We start from the raw sequence: 27,547 nt of genomic DNA, 5'->3' as shown, positions 1-27,547 counted from the left end.
TCTTGAAACTGGATGTGTAAAGTCCACATTACCGTGGAGCATGTCCCCTGCTAAGGCGATGTCTACACATAAAATGCTACAGCAGCACAGCTATAGCACTTCAGTGTAGATTCTTCCTACAGTGATTTCCGTAGTAAATTCACCTCCCTGAGAGAAAGTAGCTAGGTCGATGAAAGCACTGTCTACACAGGGACTTAGGTTGGTTTAATTATGTCACTCAGGCATGTGGATTTTTCACACCCCCGAGCAAGGTAGCTGGGTGGATCTGTGTAGACCAGTCCTAAGACTGTCACAAACAACAGAAAATTGGCTACTGTGCATTTGCGTTTTGAGCGATGCTCTGTGCATGCACGTGTCCTTTTAGAAATGTGCATTTATCAATTTAAGTAGTGGCTAAATTGCTTGTGCTGCCTTAAGTCCTTAGAGGAGCATAACTGGTTTTTTTTAACCCTTTGCTCTACAATGAAAAGGAAGAAAATTAAATGCAAAAAACTGTTAATGTAATGTTACTGTAATAAGAGAGATTTAAAAAGTCAAGAAATCCAGAGTTATGGCTCCTACAATAATATTAGCATATTCACATTGCATGTCTCTAGTATTTTCTAATCCTTTTATTTTTGTTAAAGAGATTGCATATATGTTGAATATTATGGCAAGTGGCTATATTAATATTTCTGCAGGAGGACACCATTAACTTGTAAAGTACATTTATCTGCATGTGACTGTTATAAGTAACCCCTAAAATCACCATAACGCAAAGATGACAGAATACTTTTCCTCTATTATTCTGTTTGTTTAGTTTGTGTATTTGACAGCACTTTATCAGGTTGCTGATGTTGCACCAGGCCCTGATGGGGACTGTTTACTAGTAACAGCTGCAGCAGAGCTGAAAATGAATAGATTGCAAGCAGCAGGTGGCTGGTTGTGTGCACAGAGAAGGGGAAGAAGGACCAGGGGCAGACCTGAGCATGGCTGGTGGTGTTACTCTCAGGTCCAGCCAAAATACCCTCTAAACACAGAAAGGAACAGAAATAACACTTCTGAATATTTTAAATAATGGTTTAAATTAAAGGACATTATTTCAAAAGATGTGCTGAGTTTAATTTTTGAAGATAAAACCAGATTGATGGGTTCCTTTGAAATTGTACATTTCCTTACTTTTTTTTTTAAAATGTATGTCTTTACTGATGTATTGACATGATTTTTTTGCATTTAATTTCTGTAACTCTGAAAATCAATGAGACAGCCAAAAATGAGACACTATCCAGTCTGAAAGCTACCCTAACAGGATAGCTAAGTATTCCTCTGGCATGGGGAAATCTGAGTGGCATAAAGCTGGCATCATAAACTCTCCACCTTCCTTTCCTAGGGTCCCCCGCTGTATATGGAATATGCCATAGCCAGAACACAGTGTTCAAACAGGTCACAGCTAGCATGACAGTCCCTTGGAGACTTAGTGCTTGCATATGTTACAGCAGCCCTGCGGCTGCTCCTCCTCACATCAAACGGGCAAAATAATGGTAGAAAGCCACTTCCAGGGAACCAAGCAATGGTAACCTCACACCTGATGATCAATACAGACGTGCACAATAACACAGTACTAAAGTACTCTCTGTGCTCATTCAAAGTATTCAAAGTCAAAGGGCTATACCAGAGCACAGCAGTTATTTTCAAATTTTAACTACATCTAAAGTCTGTATAAGAAAGTACTAGTGTTTACTTAAAAGAAGCCATGTGCCCACATACCTGTAGTGCCAAGGAAAAGCAGGACCATGATCCAGTAGCTCCAAAACAGGATGAGAGCAAAGAAAGTCCAAAAGGGCTGGAAGACTAGCAGTGGCAGGTGAATGAAAACTTTGCCAGCCACGTGGAACAAGGCAATGGTGAGAGCTACTCGCTTGCGCATAATTAACATTATCAAGAACAAGATAACCTGAGGAGAGAAGTTTCCAACTGACATTTTAGGTGATGAAAAGCAGACCATTACGTGCAGTAAACAACACAGGATCTTCAAGTAGAGCAAACTAATCATACTTCCAACAGTTTGTGGAAGCCCTGCAAGTTTACATGACTTAATCCTACATCAAATATTTCGAGACTGATTTATCAATGCAAACGACTTTTAGTGACTCCTGCTACCTTTTAAATACTTTTTTGAACTGACACTCAGACTGACAAGACTATAGACCAAATTCTATCACTCAACTGCAGTGTGCAACCAAGTAAAAGCAATTGGATTGCACAAGTGTAGCTGAGGGCAGAATTTGCCCCATATTCTGAAACAGAACCTGGAGAACTTGTCAGATAAGTTTATAAAAAGGTATAATTACAGTGCATACCTGTATCAAGAATTACTAACTAAAATGAAATTATGAGGTATCATCTCAGCATTGCATGTTTGATTTATCTGACAAACAGGATCCAAGTGCAAGTGAACATACAGATAAAGGGTCCAATCCTGAAGTTGCTCTGTGCATGGAAGACTTCTGAGCATGGCCCAGGCCAGCTGTGGGTTCAAGTCCTACAATCTATTCTTCTGACATCAGGGAAGAGTGTGGACTCTCTCCTCAGGTCCTACGCTACCAGCACTCCCAGCTATCTTCGAGACACCACTGACTTCCTGAGGAAACTACAATCCATTGGTGATCTTGCAGAAAACATCATCCTGACCACTACGGATGTAGAAGCTCTCTATATCAATATTCCACACAAAGATGGACTACAAGCTATCAGGAACAGTATCCACGATAATGTCACAGCAAACCTGGTGGCTGAACTTTGTGACTTTGTCCTAACCCACAACTAGTTCACATTTGGGGGCGATATATACCTTCAAGTCAGCAGCACTGCTATGGGTACCCGCATGGACCCACAGGATGCCAACATTTTTATGGCTGACTTAGAACAACGCTTCCTTAGCTCTCATCCCCTAACGCCCCTACTCTACTTGCACTACATTGATGACACCTTCATCATCTGGACCCATGGAAAAGAAGCTCCTGAGGAATTCCACCATGATTTCAATAATTTCCATCCCACCATCAACCTCAGCCTAGATCAGTCCACACAAGCGGTCCATTTCCTGGACACTACTGTGCTAATAAGCGATGGTCACATAAATACCACCCTATACCAGAAACCTACTGACTGCTATACTTACCTACATGCCTCCAGCTTCCATCCAGGACACACTACACGATCCATTGTCTACAGCCAAGCTCTAAGATACAACCGCATTTGCTCCAATCCCTCAGACAGAGACAAGGACTTACAACATCTCTATCAAGCATTCTTAAAACTACAATACCCACCTGCTGAAGTGAAAAAACAGACTGACAGAGCCAGACGAGTACCCAGAAGTCACCTCCTACAAGACAGGCCCAACAAAGAAAATAACAGACCACCACTAGCTGTCATCTTCAGCCCCCAACTAAAACCTCTCCAGCACATCATCAAAGATCTACAACCTATCCTGAAAGATGATCCCTCACTCTCACAGATCTTGGGAGACAGACCTGTCCTTGCTTACAGACAACCCCCCCAACCTGAAGCAAATACTCACCAGCAACCACACGCCACTGAACAAAAACAATGACCCAGAAACCTATTCTTGCAACAAAGCCCGATGCCAACTCTGTCCACATATCTATTCAAGTGACATCATCGTAGGACCTAATCACATCAGCCATGCCATCAGGGGCTCATTCACCTGCACACCTACCAATGTGATATATGCCATCATGTGCCAGCAATAGCCCTCTGCCATGTACATTGGCCAAACCAGACAGTCTCTATGCAAAAGAATAAATGGACACAAATCTGACATCAGGAATCATAACATTCAGAAACCAGCAGGAGAACACTTTATCCTGTCTGGTCATTCAATAACAGACCTGAGGGTGGCAATTTTGCAACAGAAAAGCTTAAAAAACAGACTCCAGCGAGAAACTGCTGAACTCGAATTGATATGCAAACTAGATACAATCAGCTTAGGCTTGAACAGAGACTGGGAATGGCTGACCCATTACAAACATTGAATTTATCTCCCCATGTAAGTATTCTCACACTTCTTATCAAACTGTCTGTACTGGGCTATCTTGATTATCCCTTCAAAAGTTTTTTTTTCCCCTCTTACTTAATTGGTAAGAGTTGGTAAGACAGCTCCCACCTTTTCATGCTCTCTGTATGTGTGTATATATATCTCCTCACTATATGTTCCATTCTATGCATCCGAAGAAGTGGGTTGTAGCCCACAAAAGCTTACGCTCAAATAAATTTGTTAGTCTCTAAGATGCCAAAAGTACTCCTGTTCTTTTAAAGGGAGAGTGTGTGTCCACCAGCACAGTGCCTAATAGTAGAAAGTGCAGCAACAAACAGAGCGGGATATTGTTTCTGAAGCACTTTCAATCTTTCATGCACATATTACAAAACCTGCATTGACAAGCCAAAGAACATGGCAAGAATGACAGAAAAAGAGAATACAATTTTGTCAGTGACAAAACACTTACCGTGAAGACAGTAGCTGAAATGGCATAGACCAAGAGGGCCTGAAGATTGTCTTTGGCTACTTGAAGCTGATCAGCAGTAAGAGTTTCATTGATAAACTTTGTTTGCTTAGCATACAGCCACCACAGTACTCCTGTGCCTCCTATGTTTTAAATTAAAGACAGGACAAATACTATATTTCCCTCTACAGAACAGACACACAAAGAATGGAAACAGTCAAACACAGCACAGTCTAAACCGATAGAAAATATCCAAGTGGGCTGATGCTACTCTGAAAGGAAGGATTTTGAAGGAGGAGTGCTCTGGCTTAAGCAGGTGCTCTCCTTGCACTGCTCCTCCCCTGCTAGGTCCATCTGAAAATCATGCAGCCCCTTGGATCAGCACCCTTCATTTCATGTGTTTTAGAGAGAACAGGGTGAAGCTGCTAGTCAGGGGAGGCATACTAAGGACAGATTAATGCCTGTCATATGGGAGCAATGAGGACTGGAAGGGTGTAGGGAACAGATGATGATGTGGTGGGAGGTGTATGGGAAATTAAAATGGAAGAACTGAGTGAGGGAGCCACAGAGAGGATGTAGAGAAACAAGAAGAGCAAAGAAAAATGAATAAGTGAAAGGGTAAACACTTCAGAGAGAAATGCCACCAGGAAAGAGGAAAGAAAACAACCAAGGGCGGGGAGGGAGGGGGGGCGGCGAGGGAAGAAAATCCATGATACTAGAAACAGCATCTCAAATAAATCACAGATAGGTGTTCCTGCCTCCAGAAGAGCTGATGCAGGCACGGAAAGTGCAGGAGTGATAGGGAAGAGCCAGCTCACCTCACTTGAGATGGGAAAATGAAAAATAAAAAAAAAGTCTAAGGAGACGAGAGGGAAGCGTCTCCCATTAAACTCCCTGGGGGAAATCCCAGCCCTACCGAAGTCAATGGGAGTGGCAAAACTCCCACTGATTTTAATAGAGCAAGGATTTCACTCTCCAGCTCTAGCCATTTTTCCAAGACAGAACCATCCCTTTGATCTGGGATTCCATACCTCCAATGAATTAACCTTTTTCTTTTGATATTTCTTTTCTCTCTCCAGTTCTCCTCTCCTTCCCTCAAGGCTTGAGACTCAGCTGCAGTGTGCCTATCTAAAGTGCCAAAATCTTAACTGACTGATTCTATACATTTCAAAAGATAGTTCTCAGGACATTCCAGATTTGCCACCGACCACCTAGGACTTTCAAAAACAATGAACTGATGTAAACAAAGCGGTGTGTCTCACAAAACACAACTTTTAAGGGCTTCACTCTTGGTGCAGTTTTTCAGCATGTAATAAGATGTCAGTGGGACGGTTCAGAAAAGGTAAGTGATCTTGGCCCACTGAAATTTTTCTAACTCTGGCAGGTCATCGGACCTTAAATCATGGCTATCACCGAATTTAGCCTCCCCCCCACACCCAATATTTTGGCTGCATTATTAAAGATGAACAATATAAAACTTCAGTTCCACAAAATTTAAAGTTAATGGGGTAGATCAAAGCTGCCAGAAAGCAGACTGAATGGGACAGCTGGGAATTCACATTATGTAGAGGAATCTCTGGAATCTTAAAGCCAGCGTGTCTAATTCATCCCACAGTTTCAGGCTACTGTTACTTGCTCTGGGGGGCCTAACTAGCCCCCTGCTCCCCCAGTAGTCCCCAAGATTGGAGGAGGTATGCAAGGAGGAGGAAAAGTGATGGAAAACCATCCATGTTCCCCTCTGCTTAAATGTATTGAGCAGAGCTCAGGAATCCCTAAGGATCTCTCCTAAATGTTAATGGGGCTGCTCTGCCCACAAGGATCTACACTGCAGTGTAAGGATTCTGGATAGATTCCTGGTGTCATTCTCCAGGTTGTCATGGCGGTGTGTGTACTCATTCACCAAGCAGGAGGTGCAGCAATTGTCTGGCTGGATAAGGAGCAGCAATGACTCTATCTAATCCAGTCCTCCTTAGCCAGAAAAATAGCAGTTTCCCCATGGAACCCGGAGACAGGTCAATGCAAAGCAGAAAAGACGACATGGCTCTGAGTAGGATGCTGATGAACCTTGCGACTCGGGGAGAGAGATCAGAACTTGGCTCTCAAAAAAAAGGAAATGAACAAGACTTACCAAGTGATCCCAAAACGACAAGAATTGTTAAGATCCAAACCAGTACTCTTGAAATGTACCTGATTATCACCATCAAAATCATGGACAGCACTGCAGAAGAGAGAAATATAATAAGCAGAGCAATTATTTCAGACAGAAACATGCTATAAAGGTGGTGTTTTTCGCGAGTAAGGGGGAGAAGTTCAATTGAACTCATTACACTAAAGATAACTGCATATTAGTAGAATCTTTTATAAAAGGAATTCCCCCCCCCCCATGGCTTTCAAACTTGTTACACAAATACACAAGGAAAGCCAAGTAGCCTCTACAATTCCTGTTTCTGCTAAATAAAAGGAGCATATGTGCATTTACATAGTACACTACATATTAAACATAACCATACAGACGTATTCAGACAGTGACAGAACAAACAAGAGGACATGACACAAGTGTGAGTTTAATATCATGAGCTGGGAAAACACTGCACAACTCTGAGCAGCAGAGGAGAACTCGCATGCAAACATACATGCTAAACAAGTGCAGATATTGTGATGTATGTAATTTAAGATGTCATGTTTGTTACAAGGAAAAAAATTACTGCTTTGTGCTTTATCTTTATTATTCACATTGGGCACTTTAATAAATTTTATTGATTCTGCAATAATTTTTTACTTGCAATTTTCACATTTCCTCCTCCAATCTTTATTATTTTCCCATTTCTCATCTCTCAAATCCTTGTTTTTGTGCACTCGGCATTATGGCACCATATGCAACATGCCACTTCAAAGTTCATTCGTTTGGACTGGTGCATAAGTATTTCTGCACCTGTTTTCAGAGTGCACCTATAATTTGGGAAGCTACCTCCCTCACAGGGAGCCAGTATGGGTATTGTATTAGTCCCACCAGCATATAGGCACAGCATGCTAAAAATCCTCCTTGAATTGTCACTCACTAACATGTATTGTGTGTGTACTAGCTACATTTTGAAGTGAAAGGCACTGGGGTCTTCTTTGTGAACTAAACAACCTAACATTCTGATATTTTTAATTAAAGGAGCATAAAAAGTGATCTGAAAGCAATCACATTTTTATCCCCCTTTAACCTAAAGGACTACATTAATTTTATATAAAATTTTGCAATAAATATGTACAGTAAAACCTGGCAGTAATAGTGTTGCTAATAGACAGAGCCCTATCAAATTCACAGCCATGAAAATTGCACCATGGACCAGGAAATCTGGTCTTTTGCGTGCTTTTATCCTATACTATACAGATTTCATGGTGGAGACCAGGGTTTCTCAAATTGGGGGCCTTGACTCAAAAGGGGGTTGCAAGGTTATTTTACAGGGGTCGCAGTATTGCCACCCGTACTTCTGCGATGCTGCCTTCAGAGTTGGGTGGCCGGAGAATGGAGGCTGCTGACCGAGGGCCCAGCTCTGCAGGCAATAGGACAGAAGTAAGGGTGGTAACACCATACCCTGCCATCCTTAACTTCTGCGCTGCGGCTGGTGGCTGCTCTGCCTACAGAACTGGGCTCCTGACCAGCAGTCACCGCTCTCCAGCTGCCCGGCTCTGAAGGCAGCACCATCACCAGCAGCAGTGCAGAAGTAGCGGTAGAAGTACTGCATGCCCTCCCCCTTACAATAACCTTGAGACCTCCCCCACCTTAAACTACTTTTTGGGTCAGGGCCCTACAATTACAACACTGTGAAATTTCATATTTAAATAGCTGAAATCATGAAATTTACGATTTAAAAAATCCTATAACTGTGAAATTGAGCAAAATGGACCGGAATGTGGTAGGGCTCTACTAACAGAGCTACAAGTTTGCAAATTCTTAATTTTCTTGTTACTTTTAGGTCAAATTATTGCAGGTCCATTATTATCACCATGGAGTGCAATGGAAGAAAGAGTTCTGTGGGTTTCTTTGCAGCTGGTTCCAAGAAGTGATTTTGCATTTTATTTTTTTCCCCAGTCAAGATCTAGCTCTCTCTACTACAGAGACAGATTGGCTATAGCAGAGTTGTGCTGCTATAGACTTTGTGGCACTCTGTAGTCAGCAATTATTTCTTTTTCTTTAACAACATGCTCTTTTGACAGATGGCTGTAACAACAGGGGTTGGGTTTTTTAAGAGGTTAAGGGCCTCACAGGAAGAATCCAATGATGTCAGCTGATCAGAAATGTAATAAATTTGGATGCACACAATTTTACCTTCATTTATAGGGTTGTTTAAAACAATCACTTCACTGTGGTGTGATATCAATGACCAATAAGAAACCTAAGGCCCAGAATTGGGAATTTCCCAACTTTTAGTAACATATTTGCATTCATAAAAACCAAGGTTAGGAGTTTCAAAGGAGCCAAATCCAACTGCACCTAACTTCTTTTTGCTCCTTTGAAAATCCCAGCCCAAATAGCTAAGCCATACACACCAAAAGAAGCCTATGCCCCAGGTTTATGAGAGTATAATGCCATAGATCGCTCTCATATTTAGGGCCAGATGAGCATTAGAAAGTAGAGCTGCCTCTGGTTGACTTAAACAGCTGTGGCAAGAGCACTGAAGAATGTCCAACCCCTCTCCCCCCATCTTAAATAAAAACTGAATGTGCATGTATACTTCTTTTGAAACAGTTATTTGGCTACTGAGTAAAAAGCATTTGAACAGTTTCCTGAGGGCTTAGTATGGTATATGTTCATGTTGTGGCTAGAGGATGTTAAAAGTCTCCTACCGCAGTACTATGAAACAGCTAATAATGAGAAAAACAATTACCTAGTGATAACAAGCAAAGTCCCATTATAATCTCTTTGCTGGTCATAACTCCACTAATCAGCCTGTGTAAGACACTACTGTCACTGACAAAGGTGATCAGGGCCTCTGCAAACTTGGCATAGCAGGAAATGTTCACAGGAGCACAGCGATGGAAGAATGGAATAGGTGCACTGGTGACACAAGAAAAAAAAAATCAGAAAAAAAATTACTCCTACGTAATATAAATGCCACATCAACACACAAATGAAAGGTGAATTGATGCAGTACTCTCCACCCTCATAACACCATCACAAGGAGCTGTGAGTTTAATGCAGAGGTGCTGCTATAATGACAATGGTCACAATGAGGAGTGATGCAATTTTACAAGTATTTCTGTAAAGAAGGCAGCATGCATATTCCAATAGGATATTACCCTCTGTCTCTCAAAAGAGTATTTTCTTATTTCAGCTTAAACATCTGTCATTCAAGTGTCAGGTGGTACACCAGCTCAAACAATGCCTTTCACTGACTTCAAAATGAAATACTGACCCACTTTTGTAGCAAAAAAGTAATCCAAGAATGATTGTACTATAGTTGCAAATATATATACATTAGTCTAAAACATGTCACCATTTACAACTGTTGCCAAACAACCATGATAAAGATACCTTATTCTGTCCCCCTCTTATGCTTATTCTGGTCATAGGAGAGGAAAATTACAGTGACTACTTACATTACCTCAGCTAAATATTTAAATGTTTTATAACAAATGCAATGAAGAGGCCTGTAATTGTTTAATTATTCCTTTTACCCTGAATGGTATTGGAGCTCCTCTCAAGGGGTACTGACATTTTACATTATACTGCTCACCCCAGTAAACAGACACTGGGATGCAGTTCACCAGCAGATAATACAGGAGAGCACAAACGTGAAACTTTATTTTCCCAATGCTGCCTGCTGGGGAGTTACATCATCTTGTTCCCTAAACTGTGTCAGACTATCAAGGTTGTCTATTTTATTTAATTATTCTTTTCCATTACATTTAAGACACTTTTATTAGCAATATACTCTTGCTTGTAATTGAATCCAATGAATACAATACATTTTTACATTAAATTGAAGAGTTTTCTTTTAACCTCCAGATTCTTTCCTTTCTCTCCATCAGTTCCTACTGACTTATTTTCAAGATTTCAGTATAATGAAGCAACCGTGTACACTATCCCTTTGGGAGTCTCCTATTTTAGAAGTGATTTTGAAGCCAGAGATTTTCTGTACCAGATACCTCTTTTTAAATTGTGAGTCCTACCAAAATTCTAATCTTCACTTCGAGTGTGTAGGGTTAGAGGAATCATCTGCTTTAAGAATATCCCCTCCATGCATTATTATGTTGGTGAGGTAGAAGCGAGGAGGGAGATAACATACTAAAAAAACAATTGTCTAATTATTCAGTGCAAAATTGGGAGGGTTTTATGATCACCCTCATGATTAGATAATTAACAGATTCCCATGGTTTTGTGAAACTGACAGACAGTGCTAAATAATAAGGTTTTAAGTCAACTGTGCTTGACTATATAAATGCGTTTGCAGATGCTTATACTGATACTCTGCTTTTAGTGAGTGGTAAAGCCAGCAATTAAGCAGAATAGTTACACAGTTAGTCAGAACTGTTGAAAATCAAATTAAACCCATAGTAATGGCCTTTCTATCTAGAGAGCAGCCTATATATTCCCTTAGCTTTTTTTATAAGATGGAGCTAGTTTTGGTGTGTGTTAGCCTCTTGCAAGTCTGCACAGAATGCATGCAATGAAATTTGAAAAACTTTAAATTAGAGGGCTTTGCATTTAGCTTTTAATTCGTGCCATACTCCAATTTTTAAGAAAGCTTACAAAGTTTAACAGGCTTATACTGAAAATTAGAGCTATCATTCTGACAAAGCTCAGCTTTTAATCTTGAAACGTGCAAAAAAAAATCCATTTTTTACATCTTGATGAGAAAACAGACATTCTGAAAAAAGTCATGTGACGCAATATGACCTGAAGGAGAAGTATATACTTTTTACCTTTATCTCACAACATTCCTGTATTAAACTGCTAATATCCCTCTTGCTTGTTGCAATTATACTGTACATATTAAGTTACCTGTTTTTATGTGTAACAGTTAAATACCAACTGTTACAATTAATAAAAAAATAAGGTCAGTGGTTATTACAAACTTTCTTGAATAAATGAAACTCTTGGGAATCCAGCACGAGACCTGCTTCTGTTTCAGTGGTTCTGACTCACTGAGCATGTGATGTGTCTCGTTTAACAAAAAATGAAATAATAAATCTAGTCATAGTGACCTCTGCTATTTATAAGGCCCCTTGATTACACCTTGGGACATTACATACGTAAATGAAATTATAAGATAAGAATAATCTGCTGCTTAATCATTGTGATCAAGATCAGCAGAATCCGCCTAGTAGGGATGATGATAAATAAATTTTTAAAAGCACAAATATGACAGTTGCATTCAAATTATATTAAAGGCCCAATTTAACTGGATATGGACAAGGAAATGAATGCAGAGTTAAGAACAGAGTAGTTCTCTATCAGGTGGGCCTCAAAACAAGGGTGGATGTGAGATATTTAGAGTCCCCATAATTGATATATGCCAACTTATGTAGGGGAGCCTGTGCCAACAGAATGTAGCATTCTGCTGCTGTGGTATGCTCTCCTTTTCTCTCCAATCTCAATGGAAGCTCCTCTGCCAGGGCTGTGCAGAGTTGGAACAGGCAGAGGCAGGAAGGAAGGGGAAAACTGGCTAGATTCCCTGCTCCAAAACCACCTTCATACAATGAAACTGCTCTCCAGCCCAGAGAAGAGGTTCCAGGAGGCACAGCTGGAGGGCATGGTTATCTTTGGCAGTGCTGTGAGGAAGCCAAAGCCAGTAAGGACAGAGAGTGCCATAGGTAAAATGTCATAGTCCCCCAAGATCTTTAGGTTCCTCTGCAGGGCATGAGGAACACTTTTCCTCCGAATTGATCAACTGGGAAACTTCAGGGGACAGTTCTCAGCTGACGTAAGTTGCCACAGCTATTCCATTGACTTAAATAGAGTGATATAATTTACAATAGCTGAGGATCTGCTTCCAGGAAGGGAACATATGGGAGTTTTCCTCAATATCCTTCTTCCTGCAGTTTATTTTATTTTTCCATCCTTCAGACCATTTCATTTCTTCTCCAAAATGTGCTTGTTCACTTCAATAACTGCACTAGCACAATATCTAAAACACAATTATGTGAGTTAAAGGCAAACTATTGGGTATTTCCTTTCATTTTCTTTGGGGGTTTAAACCAGGAATTTGTACTGTATTATAAAGTGACATGACACTCCAGTCTATCTGCGTGCTTGCTTATTAAGCAAAATTCAATCCGACTGAATGACATGGGAATGTTTAGGAAGAAAAGTACATACAGTTCTGGCAAAAATTAAAACTGACAAGCCATTTGAGTATGCAAAACACTGGAATTTTTATTTATTTTAGTTAGGTAGCACAGCAGCTATGCCTAGGTCTGTTGCACAGGCGATAGAGCTGCAGAAAAAAAAAAAAGATTCAGAGAAAGTATGTTATTGTCAGCATTTGAGCTGCTGCTTATCACAGTCAATTTAAAAACTTGGATAAGTTACCGAGGTAAACAAAAGACATTTAAAACTACAGGTCCTAAAATGGATACAACATATCCTCTCCAGGACTTCTCTCTGTTTTCCCTTTGCCAACACTCATGTCCATGCAGAGAATGTACAGCCTGCCCCTGAACAGATCTAATCAGACTGAGGTTGTTTATGAAGTAGGAAATATGCCTAGTCACAACTGTTTGCATTGTCAAGCCCCTTCAATTTCAGCTAAAACATAGAAGCCCAAAGCCGCAAACACCGCTGTAGAACTCTCATTAAAGACAGTGGGACCACTCACAGAAGTGTTTGCAGGACTGAGCCCTAAAATAATTGCATTGCTGAACAATTCCAAAATTTGCTGTACAGCTGAAGTGCTGACTGCCCCTTTACTTCTGGGCAGCACACTAATCTTCCAACATACAGCTGGGCTCCCAATACCAGCAGCAACCTCTTTGTTACAATCACTACCATAGACTTTACCAAGAATAGTCAAGGCAGCTCTTCATTGAAATTTTAAGCATTAAAACTAGAGCGATTTATTTACAAAATGTGGTAATACATGAATAGGAGTGCCTTCAGGTATTTGGGTCTTTTTTCTTCTTTCTGCCATTTAAGCAATCCAGTCCTGGAAACTTAGATGCAACAGAGAACCAGCAAATGAAACAGACTCACCAAGTTTAACTGGCTGAGTAAAGTGCAAGAAGCAAACACCATAAATGACAAACGTAATATTTTATATGTATATATCACCTTTCATTCCAAAGCCCTTCATACATTGTGTACAGACAGCACTGCTAAAATGCAGCCAGTCCTCAGGGTGGCAAACAAACTGCTTTGCAGCACACAGCACAACACTGAATATATAACATCAAATAGCATTTTTAATATTCCAGTTTTAATAGCACTAGTAACAGTAGGGTTTTGGGGTTTTTTGTTGTTGTTTTTTTAGTGTTATGTTGACAGAGTCTCTTTAAAGATGACCTTTGTACCAACAGAGTTAACATGCAAAAAAAAACAAACACAGGTATGTTATAGAGTGACCTAAACTATTCTTTGTGAGATTTTTATGAAATCTTTTTCAGACAAATGAACTGTTAGACAAGAAACCATAAACTTACCTCTCTGGAACCGGGAGCTTAGGACAAAGCTTAGAGGCCTGTGAATCTGTAGTGTACTTAGATGACAGTAGTTCATAGCTACATAAATTTGATCCTGTTGAAAGAAAAAAAATGTTACAAGATCAAAAATCTAATATTCCCTGTTCCAGTCCAGCAAATCATCTTAAAATGGATAATAGTCCTGATTCTTCACTCCATTACATTAGTTTCACATGACAAACTCCATTGACTTCAGAGTTACAAGAGACTATTAGAGAAAATATTTTGTAATGGAATGTTGAATCAAGCTCATCGTATGTTGTATTAGATGGGCCCCTTACATCCATGGCTGGGTCATCCTCCTACCACCTTTGATCATCCAAGAGAGAAAGGCTAAATTCACAGTCTACATTCACAGTCTACCTTTAAAGGAAGGAAGGAACACAAATCACTAGACTCCTTGAAATAATTCCCTCCCCCCAACTGTTTCTTAATCATTCTTAATGCATCAAAATTGCAGAGGCACAACATCCATGATTGGGCATTGAAGGAACAGATTTTTATTGGTAAACGTTAGTTTCACCGTACACCCACAAACTGAAAAAAATATTTCCATCGATAGCAGTCAAAACTTACAGATGGGCAAAGTGAGAAAATGCTGCCTGAGAACTCAGCTTGATTTAAGAATATTTACTTTGTATATTTTGACGTGATGGTGACAATTTGTGTTTTAACGGATAGAAAGCTTTAACTTTTTGAATCACCTACTGTCGGTAAATAATTATTGTCTGATCCCCCCATTCCCTTAGTTTCCCACAACTGTGAAAATTTAAAATTGCTAAATATTGGGAAAAAATTGCTTATATACAAACAAATATTATCCACCAAAATTATACACAAATAAAAATCAAATTCTGCCAAACGTATCCACGATGAAAAGAAATTATCCAGTTTTCTTTTTAAACTACAATCCATGTGCTTTACAGAGAGCAAAGAGAGGAAGAAAAGACGGTTACTCACGTTTGTAACTGTTGTTCTTCGAGATGTGTTGCTCATATCCATTCCAGTTAGGTGTGCGCGCCGCGCGTGCACGTTCGTCGGAAACTTTTTACCCTAGCAACTCCAGTGGGCCGGCAGGTCGCCCCCTAGAGTGGCGCCGCCATGGCGCCTGATATATACCCCTGCCGGCCCACCCGCTCCTCAGTTCCTTCTTGCTGGCTACTCTGACAGTGAGGAAGGAGGGCGGGTGTGGAATGGATATGAGCAACACATCTCGAAGAACAACAGTTACAAAGGTGAGTAACCGTCTTTTCTTCTTCGAGTGATTGCTCATATCCATTCCAGTTAGGTATGGCTTGGGATTCACCTAGGTGGTGGGGTCGGAGTGAGAAGTAGTGGCATGGAGCACTGCAGATCCGAAGGCCGCGTCCTCTCTGGACTGCTGGACCAGGGCGTAGTGGGAAGCAAAGGTGTGGACCGATGACCAGGTCGCTGCCCAACAGATTTCCTGGATGGGCACACGGGCGAGGAAAGCCAGCGACGACGCCTGCGCCCTGGTAGAGTGTGCAGTCACACGGCCCATAGGAACGTGAGCCAAGTCATAGCAGGTTCTGATACAGGACGTTACCCACGAGGATAACCTCTGCGAGGAAATGGGAAGCCCCTTAATGCAGTCCGCTACTGCCACGAAAAGCTGGGGGGATTTGCGGAACGGTTTGGTCCTCTCCACATAAAACGCGAGAGCCCGACGGACATCAAGCGAGTGGAGCTGTTGCTCCCTGCGTGAAGAATGAGGCTTCGGGAAAAAAACTGGGAGGAAGATCTCCTGGTTGACGTGAAAGGCTGAGACCACCTTGGGGAGAAAGGCAGGGTGCGGTCTCAGCTGCACCTTATCTTTATGGAAGACCGTATACGGGGGATCTACCGTGAGAGCCCGGAGTTCCGACACCCGTCTAGCTGAGGTAATGGCTACTAAAAAGGCAGTCTTCCAAGAAAGACAGAGCAGGGAGCAAGTCGCTAACGGCTCAAAGGGGGGCCCCATGAGCCGAGACAAAACCAGGTTAAGATCCCAGGTAGGGGCAGGGGGTCGGACGTTAGGGTACAGACGTTCCAGCCCCTTAAGGAATCTAGTCACCGTCGGGTGAGAGAAAACGGAGCGGCCATCCCCACCCGGGTGAAAGGTGGAGATAGCCGCCAGGTGGACCCGAAGGGACGATATCGCCAGGCCCTGTTGCTTGAGGGACCAAATATAGTCCAAAATATTGGCCACCGAAACTTCCATCGGGAGGAAACCCCTCTCCGTGCACCAACAGGAGAAACGCTTCCACTTGGCCGAGTATGTCGCTCTAGTGGAACGCTTCCTGCTGCCCAAGAGTACCTCACGTACCAGGGAAGAGCAGCGTAATTCGGATCTGGTCAGCCACGGAGGAGCCACGCTGCGAGGTGCAGCGACTGGAGGTCCGGGTGACAGAGACTGCCGTGGTTCTGGGTGATCAGGTCCGGGTGAAGGGGCAGGGGAACTTGGTTGGCTATGGCCAGGCCCAGCAACATGGGGTACCAATGTTGCCTGGGCCACACTGGGGCTACCATGATCACGCGGGCCCTGTCCCTGCGCACCTTCAGAAGGACCTTGTGGACCAGTGGGAACGCGTAGAACAAGTGGGTCGTCTACGGGATAAGGAAGGCGTCCGCTATAGACCCGGGTTCCCGGCCCTGAAAGGAGCAGAACGCCTGGCATTTCCTGTTCCCCCTGGACGCGAAGAGGTCCACACGGGGACAACCCCACCTCTGGAAGAGCGAGAGGGTGACGTCCGGGCGGAGGGACCACTCGTGCGCGAGGAAGGATCTGCTCAGGCGGTCCGCCAGCGTGTTCCGTACTCCGGGGAGGAAGGAAGCCGTGAGGTGAATGGAGTGGGCTATACAAAAGTCCCAGAGTCGCATCGCCTCGTGACATAGGGGAGAGGATCTGGTGCCGCCCTGCTTGTTGATATAGTACATGGTCGTCGTGTTGTCGGTGAATACCACGACACAACGACCTCGAAGCTGGTGACAGAACGTTTGACAAGCAAGGCGGACCGCTCTCAACTCCCGCATGTTGATGTGTAGCTCCACCTCCTGCGGGGACCACAGGCCCTGTGTCCTCAGGGTTCCCAGGTGGGCCCCCCAGCCGAGATCTGAGGCGTCCGTCGTTAGGGACACCGAGGGCTGGGGTGGGTGGAATGGGAGCCCCGCACACACAACGGACTGGTCTAGCCACCAACTGAGGGAATCCAACACCCCCTGGGGGATTGTGATAAGCGTGTCTAGTGACTGCCTTGCCGGCCGGTAATGTGCGATGAGCCAAGACTGGAGGGGCCTCATGCGGAGCCGTGCATACCCTGTCACAAACGTGCAGGCCGCCATATGGCCTAACAGGGTTAGGCATGTCCGTATCGATGTCAGGGGGGCTGCCAGCAAGCGCTGAACGATCGCCGACAATAACTGGAACCTGGGCAACGGTAGAAGGGCCCTGGCCAAGGTGGAGTCAAGGACAGCCCCAATGAACTCCACCCTCTGCGAGGGGAGCAGAGTGGACTTGTCCACGTTGATCATGAGGCCCAAGGTAGCAAACAGGCCAGTGATCCTGCGGACGTGGCTGCGGACCTGCAGCTCTGATGTGCCCCGAATTAGCCAATCGTCGAGGTAAGGGAACACGTGAATGCGACTGCGCCGAAGATGTGCCACAACGACAGCCATGCATTTTGTGAATACCCTCGGAGCCGTAGAGAGGCCAAACAGGAGGACCGCGAATTGGTAGTGATGGCGGTCAACCACGAACCGAAGGAAACGTCTGTGGTGTGGCCATATGGCAATATGAAAATAAGCGTCCTGCATGTCGAGGGCGGCATACCAGTCTCCAGGATCCAGGCATGGGATAATGGTCCCCAGGGATACCATGCGGAACTTCAACTTCACTAGATATTTGTTGAGCTCTCGCAGGTCGAGGATAGGTCTGAGGCCTCCCTTGGCCTTGGGGATCAGAAAGTAGCGGGAATAAAACTCCTTGCCCCTCTCGTTCTCCGGAACCACCTCTATAGCTCCTTTGTCGAGGAGCGTCTGCACCTCCTGGCGGAGGAATTGCTCGTGAGAGGGGTCCCTGAAGAGGGACGAGGGTGGGGGGCGGGAGGGAGGAAAAGATATAAACTGCAGACGGTATCCCGTCTGCACCATGCGTAAGACCCAGCGGTCGGATGTTATTTGGGTCCACACCTGGAGGAAAAACGAAAGGCGGTTGGAAAACGGGGGGAAGGATCCATGGGGGACACTGGTACTACGCCCTCGGGCGCACCTTCAAAACGAAGGTTTGGGTCCAGGTGGGGCTTTAGAGGAGCTTTGGTTTTGCCCCCCTTGATTCCCCGACTGCCTGCGCCTGCCATTTCTGCCGCAGCGCCTATTAAGGTCCTGCCGCTGGCGGAACTGGGGCTACGGCCGGCGCTGCTGCTGTTGTTGGGGCCGGAAGGGTCTGCGTTGCGTCTCAGGCGTGTGCATCCCAAGGGAGCGCATAATGACCCGATTGTCCTTGAGACTTTTCAGTCTGGGGTCTGTTTTCTCCGAGAACAGGCCCTGGCCTTCGAACGGGAGGTCCTGGATGGTGTATTGGAGCTCCGATGGAAGGCCAGAAACCTGAAGCCAGGAGATGCGGCGTATTGTCACCTCCGAGGCGAGGGTACGGGCAGCCGAGTCCGCAGCATCCAAGGAGGCCTGCAACAAGGTTCTTGCGACCTTCTTGCCCTCGTTAAGAATCGCCGCAAATTCTTGACACGCCTCCTGTGGCAACAGCTCTTTGAACTTATCCGCTGCCACCCAAGAGTTAAAGGCGTAGCAGCTAAGAAGGGCTTGCTGGTTGGAAACCCTGAGCTGAAGGGCCCCCGCCGAATAGACCTTGCGGCCAAGGATGTCCATACGCCTGGCCTCCTTGGATTTGGGGGCTGGGACTTCCTGCCCATGACGCTCCCTCTCGTTCACCGACTGTACCACGAGGGAGCATGGTGTCCGGTGAATATGGAGGTACTCATAGCCCTTGGAGGGGGCCAGGTACTTCCTTTCGACGCCCCGTGCAGTAGGGAGGATGGAGGCCGGCGATTGCCAGATCGTATTGGCGTTGGCCTGGATCGTCCGAATAAAGGGCAGGGCGACCCTAGTGGGAGCATCGGAGGAGAGGATGCTGATGACGGGATCCTCGATCTCAGAGACCTCCTCAGCTTGCAGGCTCAAGTTCTGTGCTACGCGCCTGAGGAGGTCCTGATGTGCCCTGAGACCTAGTGGAGGAGGGCTATTGGAAGAAGTGCCTGCCACCGCCTCATCGGGAGAAGACGATGAGGAGACCCCCGGCAAGAGAGTGTCCAGCGGGGGGTCTGCCTCAGCCCTCGCCTCTGACTCCGGAGGGAGCTCAGGGTCTTGTTGTTTTGACCCGTCCGGGGAGTGGGGGGGCGAGACAACGACGCCTCCAGCGCCCTGTGCTCTGTCGTCGCAGGCCTAGGAGGAAGCTGTTGGGGGCCCTGGGCTTGGTGATACACCCAGGGTGTCCAGAACCCCCACTGCTGCGGTCCCTGGTCCTGTTGCGGAGGGTCTTGGAAAAGGGCCGCTTCTCTGTCAGTGCCTAGCGCATATACACTGTCAGCCTGCGACGACACCGACGGATGTCTGGAAGGCCATGGAGGGGCCGACCGCGGCTGGTAAGAGTCTCCGCGTCCTGGCGCCGAAGATGTTCTCGGTGCCGGGGACCGGTACTGGGAGTCATACCGGTGCCGGGATCAGGACCGGGGTCTGTCTTGGACTCGGTGCCGGGATCGGTACCGGCCGCTGACTCGGTGCCGAGGTCGGGACCGGGACGCTGATCGACGGCGGGAATGGCTCCTAGAGTCCCGGTGCCGGTATCGGTGGCTGGAACCAGACCGGGACCGTCTGGAGGCCGATCAGTGCCGCAAGTACGACCGGTACCGCCGAGGGGAGCGGTGCCGGGACTGCGAGCGGCGGCGGGATCTTAAGCGACCACGGTGCTGGGACCTCGACAGCGAGCGTGAGTCCCGAGACGGCGCTCTCATCATTGGTTTGCCTCTGGATGCCACCCGCACCGGAGGTACCGGGGGTGGAGGCTGAGTTGGCTCAGTCAGGGCAATGAGGTCCCGTGCCGAGGCAAAGGTCTCCGGCGTCGATGGGACCAATAGCTCAACCCCAGATCTTATGGGGGAGCTCGGCGGGACCGGACTCGACGGATCCTCCGGGCCCAGAGTCGACGGGATCCCTGTCGGTAGCGCCGCGGCAGATGTAGGTGCCGGGCGCTCCACTCGAGTCTGCCTGGATGGAGTTGCAGACTTCGAGGGCCTTGCTTCTGTACCCGGTGCCGGGGAAGGTCGGTGCCGGGGAGTCTTTCCGGTGCCGGCGCGATCCGGTGCCGGTGTCGAGGTGACGGTCTGCGAAGCTGCCGGGTTGAGTGCCACTTCCATGAGGAGAGTCCTAAGTCTCTGGTCTCTCTCCTTCTTTGTTCTAGGCTTAAAAGCCTTACAAATGCGGCACTTGTCCGATATGTGCGATTCCCCCAAGCACTTTAGGCACGCATCGTGAGGGTCGCTGGTCGGCATCGGCTTCTTACAGGCCGCGCATTGCTTGAAGCCCGGCGAACCAGGCATGAGCCCGGTGCCGGGAAGGGCTACGGCCCAAACCGGCTAACAAATATTTACAAATATTATTTACACTATTTACTATATTACTACTTAACTAACTACACTTAACTACTAACTACAACTATAAACAGTAGAACAAGGAGAGCTAGGGACGTGGAGGACAGCTATGCCGCGCTCCACAGTTCCAACGACCGACACGGCGGTAAGAAGGAACTGAGGAGCGGGTGGGCCGGCAGCGGTATATATCAGGCTCCATGGCGGCGCCACTCTAGGGGGCGACCTGCCGGCCCACTGGAGTTGCTAGGGTAAAAAGTTTCCGACGAACGTGCACGCACAGCGCGCACACCTAACTGGAATGGATATGAGCAATCACTCGAAGAACTATTGAGGTAAAAAAGAGTGAGTTAGCTGAAGACCTGTACAGAGGAGTGCTCTTGTGTTTATATTGTCAAACTCTATGGATGCACAGCAGCTCTAACAAAGCCGAAGCCCTCTCCACACACTGGCCAATTAAACCGTAGTGGAGACCAGGCTGGCTACAATCAAGTTCAAACCATGCTTAAGCATCAACTGGGCTTAATGGTACTGCACCACATAGCAGCATCTCCTCCCATTTACTACCCCTGCAGAAAGGAGTCCTCCATTTGTACAGAGAAGGGGCACAGCCTGGGAGTACCAGTGCCAAGTATCCCACGCAGTCTCAAGAGCCTCAACTGCATGGTTTAGATTTTTCAGGAAGAGACTAACATCTCTGTATTTAGCAGATCATTAAAGAAAGTCAGGTGGCTGAAATAGGCAATCAAGAATCAGGACTCCTGAGTTCTAGTTCCAGTCCTGCCATTTAGATAATTACTCCGGAGGGCATTCTGCACCAAAAAATAAAAAATTCTGCACACAATATTTTAAAATTCTGCCAATTTTATTTGTCAAATAAATGTGAAGGCCCCAGCCTGGCATTAGGGCGCACAGGCCACTGGCTGCACCGAGGTGGGAGATCACTGTGCAGCTCCCCCTGGGACATGTACTTAGCAGTGAGGCTGCACTCAATCCTGACACAGTGCAAGGACCGGGGCTGGCCCAGAAACACCTCAGGGCCCTGCCTCTCCATGCCAGGTGTGGGCAGACAGTCTTAGCCCAGCAGGATCAAGTGTGGAGGGGCTTAGTGTGTGGGGGATCCAGCTTTGGGTTGAGAAGGTTCTGTGCAGAGCAATCTGGCTGTGGGTGGCTCAGTGGGGGATCCAAGTGCAGGGGTAGGGAGATCTGGATGCACTGGGGCTTGTTGGGGGGTTCTAGGTGCAACAGTAATGGGACTCTGCAGGGGGTCCATGTGAAGGTGGTTGAGCTCAGCAGGGAGAGGGGTCTGAGTGTGTGTGGGGGGGGACAGAGCTTGGCAGGGGGATCTGGTGTGGGGATCTCAGTGGGGGTCCAGATGCTGGGGTAGTGGGGCTCATCAGGGAGGGTGAGGCTCGGTGGGAGGGTCTGGATATGGGGGTCTGGATGCACAGTGGTTGAGTGGATGGGGGAGCAGCTCCCCAGGGAATCCCTTCTCCTGCAGCTGAAGAGCAAGGGGTGCAGGAAGCAGGAGTGGAGGGGAGAAGGGAGTTTGCAGAGCTTCCCCAGAGAAAGAAATCTGGGGGTGGGTCTGACTCAGTCTCAGATGCCTTGTAGGGAAGAGGATGTCCCGTCCTCCCCAGCCCAGCCGGCACTAGCAGTTGAGTCCAGCTCAGGGTAGGAGCCACTAGCTGGATCTTCTCCAGTCCTGCCCCTTGCCCCACAGTGATTTACCTATTTAGTGGCTGCTATAGACACCTGAAATATACTGCTAGGGAGGGTTGCATGACCCCTCTTGTGGCTTCCTTTGCTTTCCTATCAGAAAGTCATTTTTCTGCAGGGAAGCAAAGAAATCTGTGGGGGACATAAATTCTGAGCATTTGCAGAGGTGCAGAATTGCCCCAGGAGTAATGATGAAGCACTATGCCTCAGCTTACCTATCTGCAAAGTGGCTATAATACACCCGCCTACCTCAAAGAGGTGTTGCAAAACTTATTTGTAATGCACTTGGAGCTCTCTGGATGAAAGCTTTGCACTACGATAAAGCCTATCTAATCTGAACACCTGTACTGAAATATAAAAACTCTGAATTAAATGTGAGCATGAACAGTCGTAAACATGCCAAAGAGGGCTAGCAGTAGGAAAAGGATCCATCAACATGCCCAGCACACCTTGTGAATACACGGAGAAACATTATTTCAGTTTGGATATCAGGAACCTTTTAAAGGATGCTAAAGTCAGGACATGCGAGTCGGGGAAGTGAGTATGGAGAATCATTTATTGATTTATGATGTAGTTATCCATGCAAGAAGTCTAATAATTTTGTTTCCCACTGTTGCTCATTTTTAGCAATTATCTATAAGGTAACAGAGGGCCCAACCCCACATTCTCATATCTAAAGGACCAAACCATGTCCCCTTCCCTTTGGTTGCAGAGCACCCTGCCGTCAATGGCCTAGATCTCACAGCGGAAGGGGGTGACAGCAGATTTAGTGAGCACAGCCATTGTGGGCTGAACCCCTTGCATATAAACTCTTGTCTGCAGGGCCTCTGTCCACATCCCTGCGCCTGAACATTTTGGGCTAATGAGGAGTGGAGGTGGAGCAAACACTTGTCCTTTCAAGATGGAAACACAAACGGAACCACAAGCCAGAGGGTTCCAATAGTAGCCATGCACTTCGTGGCTTGCTGGAGAAGAAAGAAAGGAGAGGATTCTTTCTGCCTTCCTCTCCCCAGTCGCACAAGGAGCTATCCTGGTTTAGTACAGATTGTATATGAGCTACACTGGTCTGGTGGCAGTTTTCTGAACATTTTGGGGATTTAGCTACCGTTTGAGCTTCCAAGTCTGCAAGAGATAAAAGCTCTTTAGATCAGCCTTACTTGGAACAACACATTGATCAGAAACATCATTAATTCTAACTGGTTTAGGGACATTCTTACTGGAATCCAAATATCCAACTGAAAAATAATCAAAGGCATGACGCAGCAAATCCATTATTTCCTACACATGAGGGTGTGCTATATTTGGAGATGTAATCAGGATAGTGCCAACAAACTGCATCTTGCAGAGGATGGACTCGAGAGCTCTACTTGTTCTGAGCCTTACGAAAATACTCTCTTATGCAGTGGTCCTGGGTTCTTGCTAGTGGTCCACAGGACTACTGGTCAGAGTGCTGTCTTTGTTCCTTGCTACTAAATTATATTCTGAAGACGTAGCATTTATTTTTAGCTCCTTTCCTAACATTACTTTTCTGCATAAACACCTGGTCGAGTCACCAGAGAGCTATGATGTGACCATGATCAGGAGGGGAAGTGACCCATGAGATAAGCTTTCCTTTTTACTGTGGCCCACACCCAGAAAAACTGAGAACCTCGGCTCTGAACTCTGATTTGGAAAGCAAACATTATTTCCTTTGAAATCCTGCCTTCTGTTTTGTTTAAGATTGATCATTCAGGTACTAAGCAGTTATTAACTCCAGTACTCTTAAAAATGCTGCCACAATTAACATGAATTTCATAAAGATGCTGGAAAAGCTTGAGGACAAGGCGAACACATTGTGCTGAAAAGCCTCTTTCCAGTGGAGAACGCAAAATATTGAAGACCTTGTAAACGTTGGAGGAAGCTGCACCTAAATTATGTGACATGGCCCTCTGCATTCTATGATACTGCAACAGACTGAATATTCCACAACAGACTGAACTGATTTAAGAAATGAAGATTCCTTTAGTGAATGGCGTTTCAGTATTGTACTCTTTGGGACATTTATTTTTCTACAAAATTCAAACATCTTCCAATTTTTTTTTTTTTTGGGGGGGGGGGGGAAATGTATAACACCACTATCAGTTATAGGAGTAAATCCGGTAGGGAAAATCATGCTGCTATCCACTTGGAGGACCACAATATACTTTGTTGATGAGTTATACAACTATCTGTGAGATGATAGCAAAATGTTGGGTATATCAGTATTTCTGCATTGTTGCTAGCTCTGGAAACAATACTGTTTAGTGGTAGTCTGGACAGACTAGTGGAATGTAAGGATATCCCTGTTTGCATTGTCTGCAAGCACTGAAACTGCGACCTCTAGAACTAACCCCCCAAGCCTCTAATTCAAACAGTAAAGGGCCATAACCATGAGCATGGAGGAAATAGCAGATTCATGATCTTCCGTATATGGTTCCTTGTCTAGAGGGAGACAGAACCACACTGGTAGCCTGAGTTACTGGCCTAGTTCTTCTGAAAGGTAGTGTGGGAAAGAGGAAAAGATTTATATTGTCATATTAGAGAGTGGGATTCTATTCCTAGCTCTCTCTGAAGTGAGACTGTATGCCTTCTGAGTCACTCATCTGAAAAACAAATGAATGACAGTTGCCTGTAAGACATGTGTATGAGACCTTGGTTAACAACGGTTATAAGCATGCAGAAATAGTAACAGTAAGTCAGAAGGCAAAGTGGAAAACATCTTACTGTCTCCGGACGGACAGCTCAGTGCCCACTTCCTTGAGTACAGGCTATTTTGTGGGGAAGTTTGTCTCTCACCAAAAACACAACAGATCTTGCAACTGCAAGAGTGAATCTCAAGATGGATGATTCTTGACAGGTCTGCACTGCACAGGTTAGTGGAGGGAAGCTGAAGGCATTAACAGCTGGATAGTGGCAACCTGGGCTTTTGGTACCTGGACGGGTAGGCCTGGAGGCTCTTGTAAATTCTGGGCAGGGTTTAATTCATTTGATCGTCCCAGCAGTTATGTACAGCTACCACCTTTCATATTCACACATTTGCCCCATATTTATGTGCACAGCTAAACCTAACCAATGTGTCTACTAAAATGATCAGCAGAAAACAGTTAACCAGGATGCCATTTGCATTGCCATTAGGTTTCAGAGTCAACAGCAAATTAAGAAAAATGGGATCAGTTCCCTGCTCTAGCTATACAAGTGCTAGTAACATTACTTTAAAAAAAATGAAAACTCAGATACTAGAGCATAGTTCTGCAGTAAACTGTGGCTTTGGAATTTGCCCCAGAATCCATCAAATCAGAAACTTGCATGAGTGCTTATTTCACATGGTAAGATATGTTCCACTGCCAACCACTCTTTGTATAAAGGAGACAGGTTTGTAGAACAAGGAGAAGATCCTCATGTGATTTGTGATTAGGACAAATTATTCCTATGGGGGAAGAGCACAAGTGCTGTTCTCACAAAGACACCTTCTTGAGCCCTTGCAAGTGCACAAAGTTTAAGGACATTAGAAAAAGAAACATATTGAGACTGACCAGCTCTTCTTCATTCTGTGTCTGCTGGACCTGACAGTTTGCAATAATACTCAGTCAAATGCTAAATTGCTACAGGGAACAAATCTACCAAGAATGTATTCACTAAGAACATACATAATTTAGACCTCCTATGCCAGAGATTTCTGGTTGTGTGTGTGTGTTTTTAAGAGGAGGCAGGAAAGCAGTTTGACTTTCCACTCACTTCTAGAAAGAGAAACTACAGGTTTTAATGCTCTGTCATGGGATCAAGAGGTGCTGGGCCAGATGAGGGAGGAGTCCAGTAACAAGATACAGAGACTTTCACTTCCAGGTCACTGGTTTGAATCTGGTCCAGGTCAGTGGTGATCAAAAAGAGTTCTCACCTAACATTAATTCAGGGGCCTGTGTGAACTGAGGAACGGTGCACACATGAGAACACCAGAGACCTCACCATCACAAATGATACTCCTTACTGGCAACAGCGAAGAGGTTAACTATCAGATAGCCACAGCCACTGAACTATCTTCTCACTACAGGTAGTTCCAGCTGGTAGTGATTGAAGCAACAGACAAGACGGAAGACAACAGACTGTACTGCTTACTATGCGCTACAGATATGTCAGTTGCGTCTGACGAAGCAGGTATTCACTCACGAAAGCATATGCTCTAATACTTCTGTTAGTCCACAAGGTGCCACAGGACTCTGTCGCTTTTTATAGATACAGTGGACTTCATTCACCAGCACTGTCACTTGGCATCTTTCAGAAACATTCCATACACTTTTAAAGGGAGGAAGAATAGGCAGTTGGATATTCAGAGTTTCTTGAGCTCCTAATTGTCTCACAGGAACATACGGTAGGCGCCAGTAAAGAGGAAGCATCAGAGGAAGGGAGAAATTAAAGCTCTCTATTAAATAATTCTGGGGTTCAGACTAAAGAAGGGAGTATTCTCTAGAGCCTACAAGAGAGTTCCAAGGAACGAGACATTATTTACATCTTTATAAAGGTCTCCAGATATATAAATATCTATAAGACTGCAAAGGAGGAATAGCAGAGATATCCAATCATGGTTGCCACAGCAACTAACTGGATTCAAGAATGAGATGAAGAAATATTTATCTATCCTACAGTGAGTCAGAGAAGCCGTAAAGATGTATTTTCATGGTCAGCTGCAATCCTTTATTTAAAAAAAGGAAGAATGCTGCCCGAGCCCTTTTGTCTGCTCTGTTCACCATTCTTTATCAGCAGATAGAAGCTTGAAAGCAAATATTACTGATTTCCTTTCCCTTTGGTACACAGCAATTCTCTCTCCTCCCACCTCCCTCACTCCCACAGATTTCTAATGGAGCTTAAAAACGAGTGCGGCTTTTTGGCTTATTTTATTTGCAATACAGAGTCATTGATGCAAGCACAATCCTGGGAGAAAGGTTCACTGGTTATACTCCCACTCCCAGGAGCGGGACGCAAACA

The 27,547-nt window shown here is 45.3% G+C and overlaps 2 protein-coding genes across 3 annotated transcripts in view; one reads left to right on the top strand and one right to left on the bottom strand.

Moving 5' to 3' along the window:
* Positions 1-27,547, top strand: part of LOC127048474 (uncharacterized) — a 490,241-nt gene that overhangs the window by 301,345 nt on the left and 161,349 nt on the right. The gene's annotated exons all lie outside the window — the stretch shown is intronic.
* Positions 1-27,547, bottom strand: part of SLC44A1 (solute carrier family 44 member 1) — a 107,596-nt gene that overhangs the window by 20,416 nt on the left and 59,633 nt on the right. For both annotated transcript variants that reach the window (XM_050948241.1, XM_050948242.1), the window contains exons 5-9: positions 14,136-14,229; positions 9,383-9,552; positions 6,634-6,723; positions 4,509-4,648; positions 1,747-1,933 (exon numbers count right to left, since the gene is read on the bottom strand). In XM_050948241.1, the coding sequence (XP_050804198.1) occupies positions 1,747-1,933; positions 4,509-4,648; positions 6,634-6,723; positions 9,383-9,552; positions 14,136-14,229 (681 nt within the window). The remainder of the gene's footprint in view (positions 1-1,746; positions 1,934-4,508; positions 4,649-6,633; positions 6,724-9,382; positions 9,553-14,135; positions 14,230-27,547) is intronic.

The sequence above is a fragment of the Gopherus flavomarginatus genome, chromosome 3, assembly GCF_025201925.1.
Source record: "Gopherus flavomarginatus isolate rGopFla2 chromosome 3, rGopFla2.mat.asm, whole genome shotgun sequence".
Lineage (NCBI taxonomy): Eukaryota > Metazoa > Chordata > Testudines > Testudinidae > Gopherus > Gopherus flavomarginatus.
This window is presented reverse-complemented; position numbering and strand designations above follow the sequence as displayed.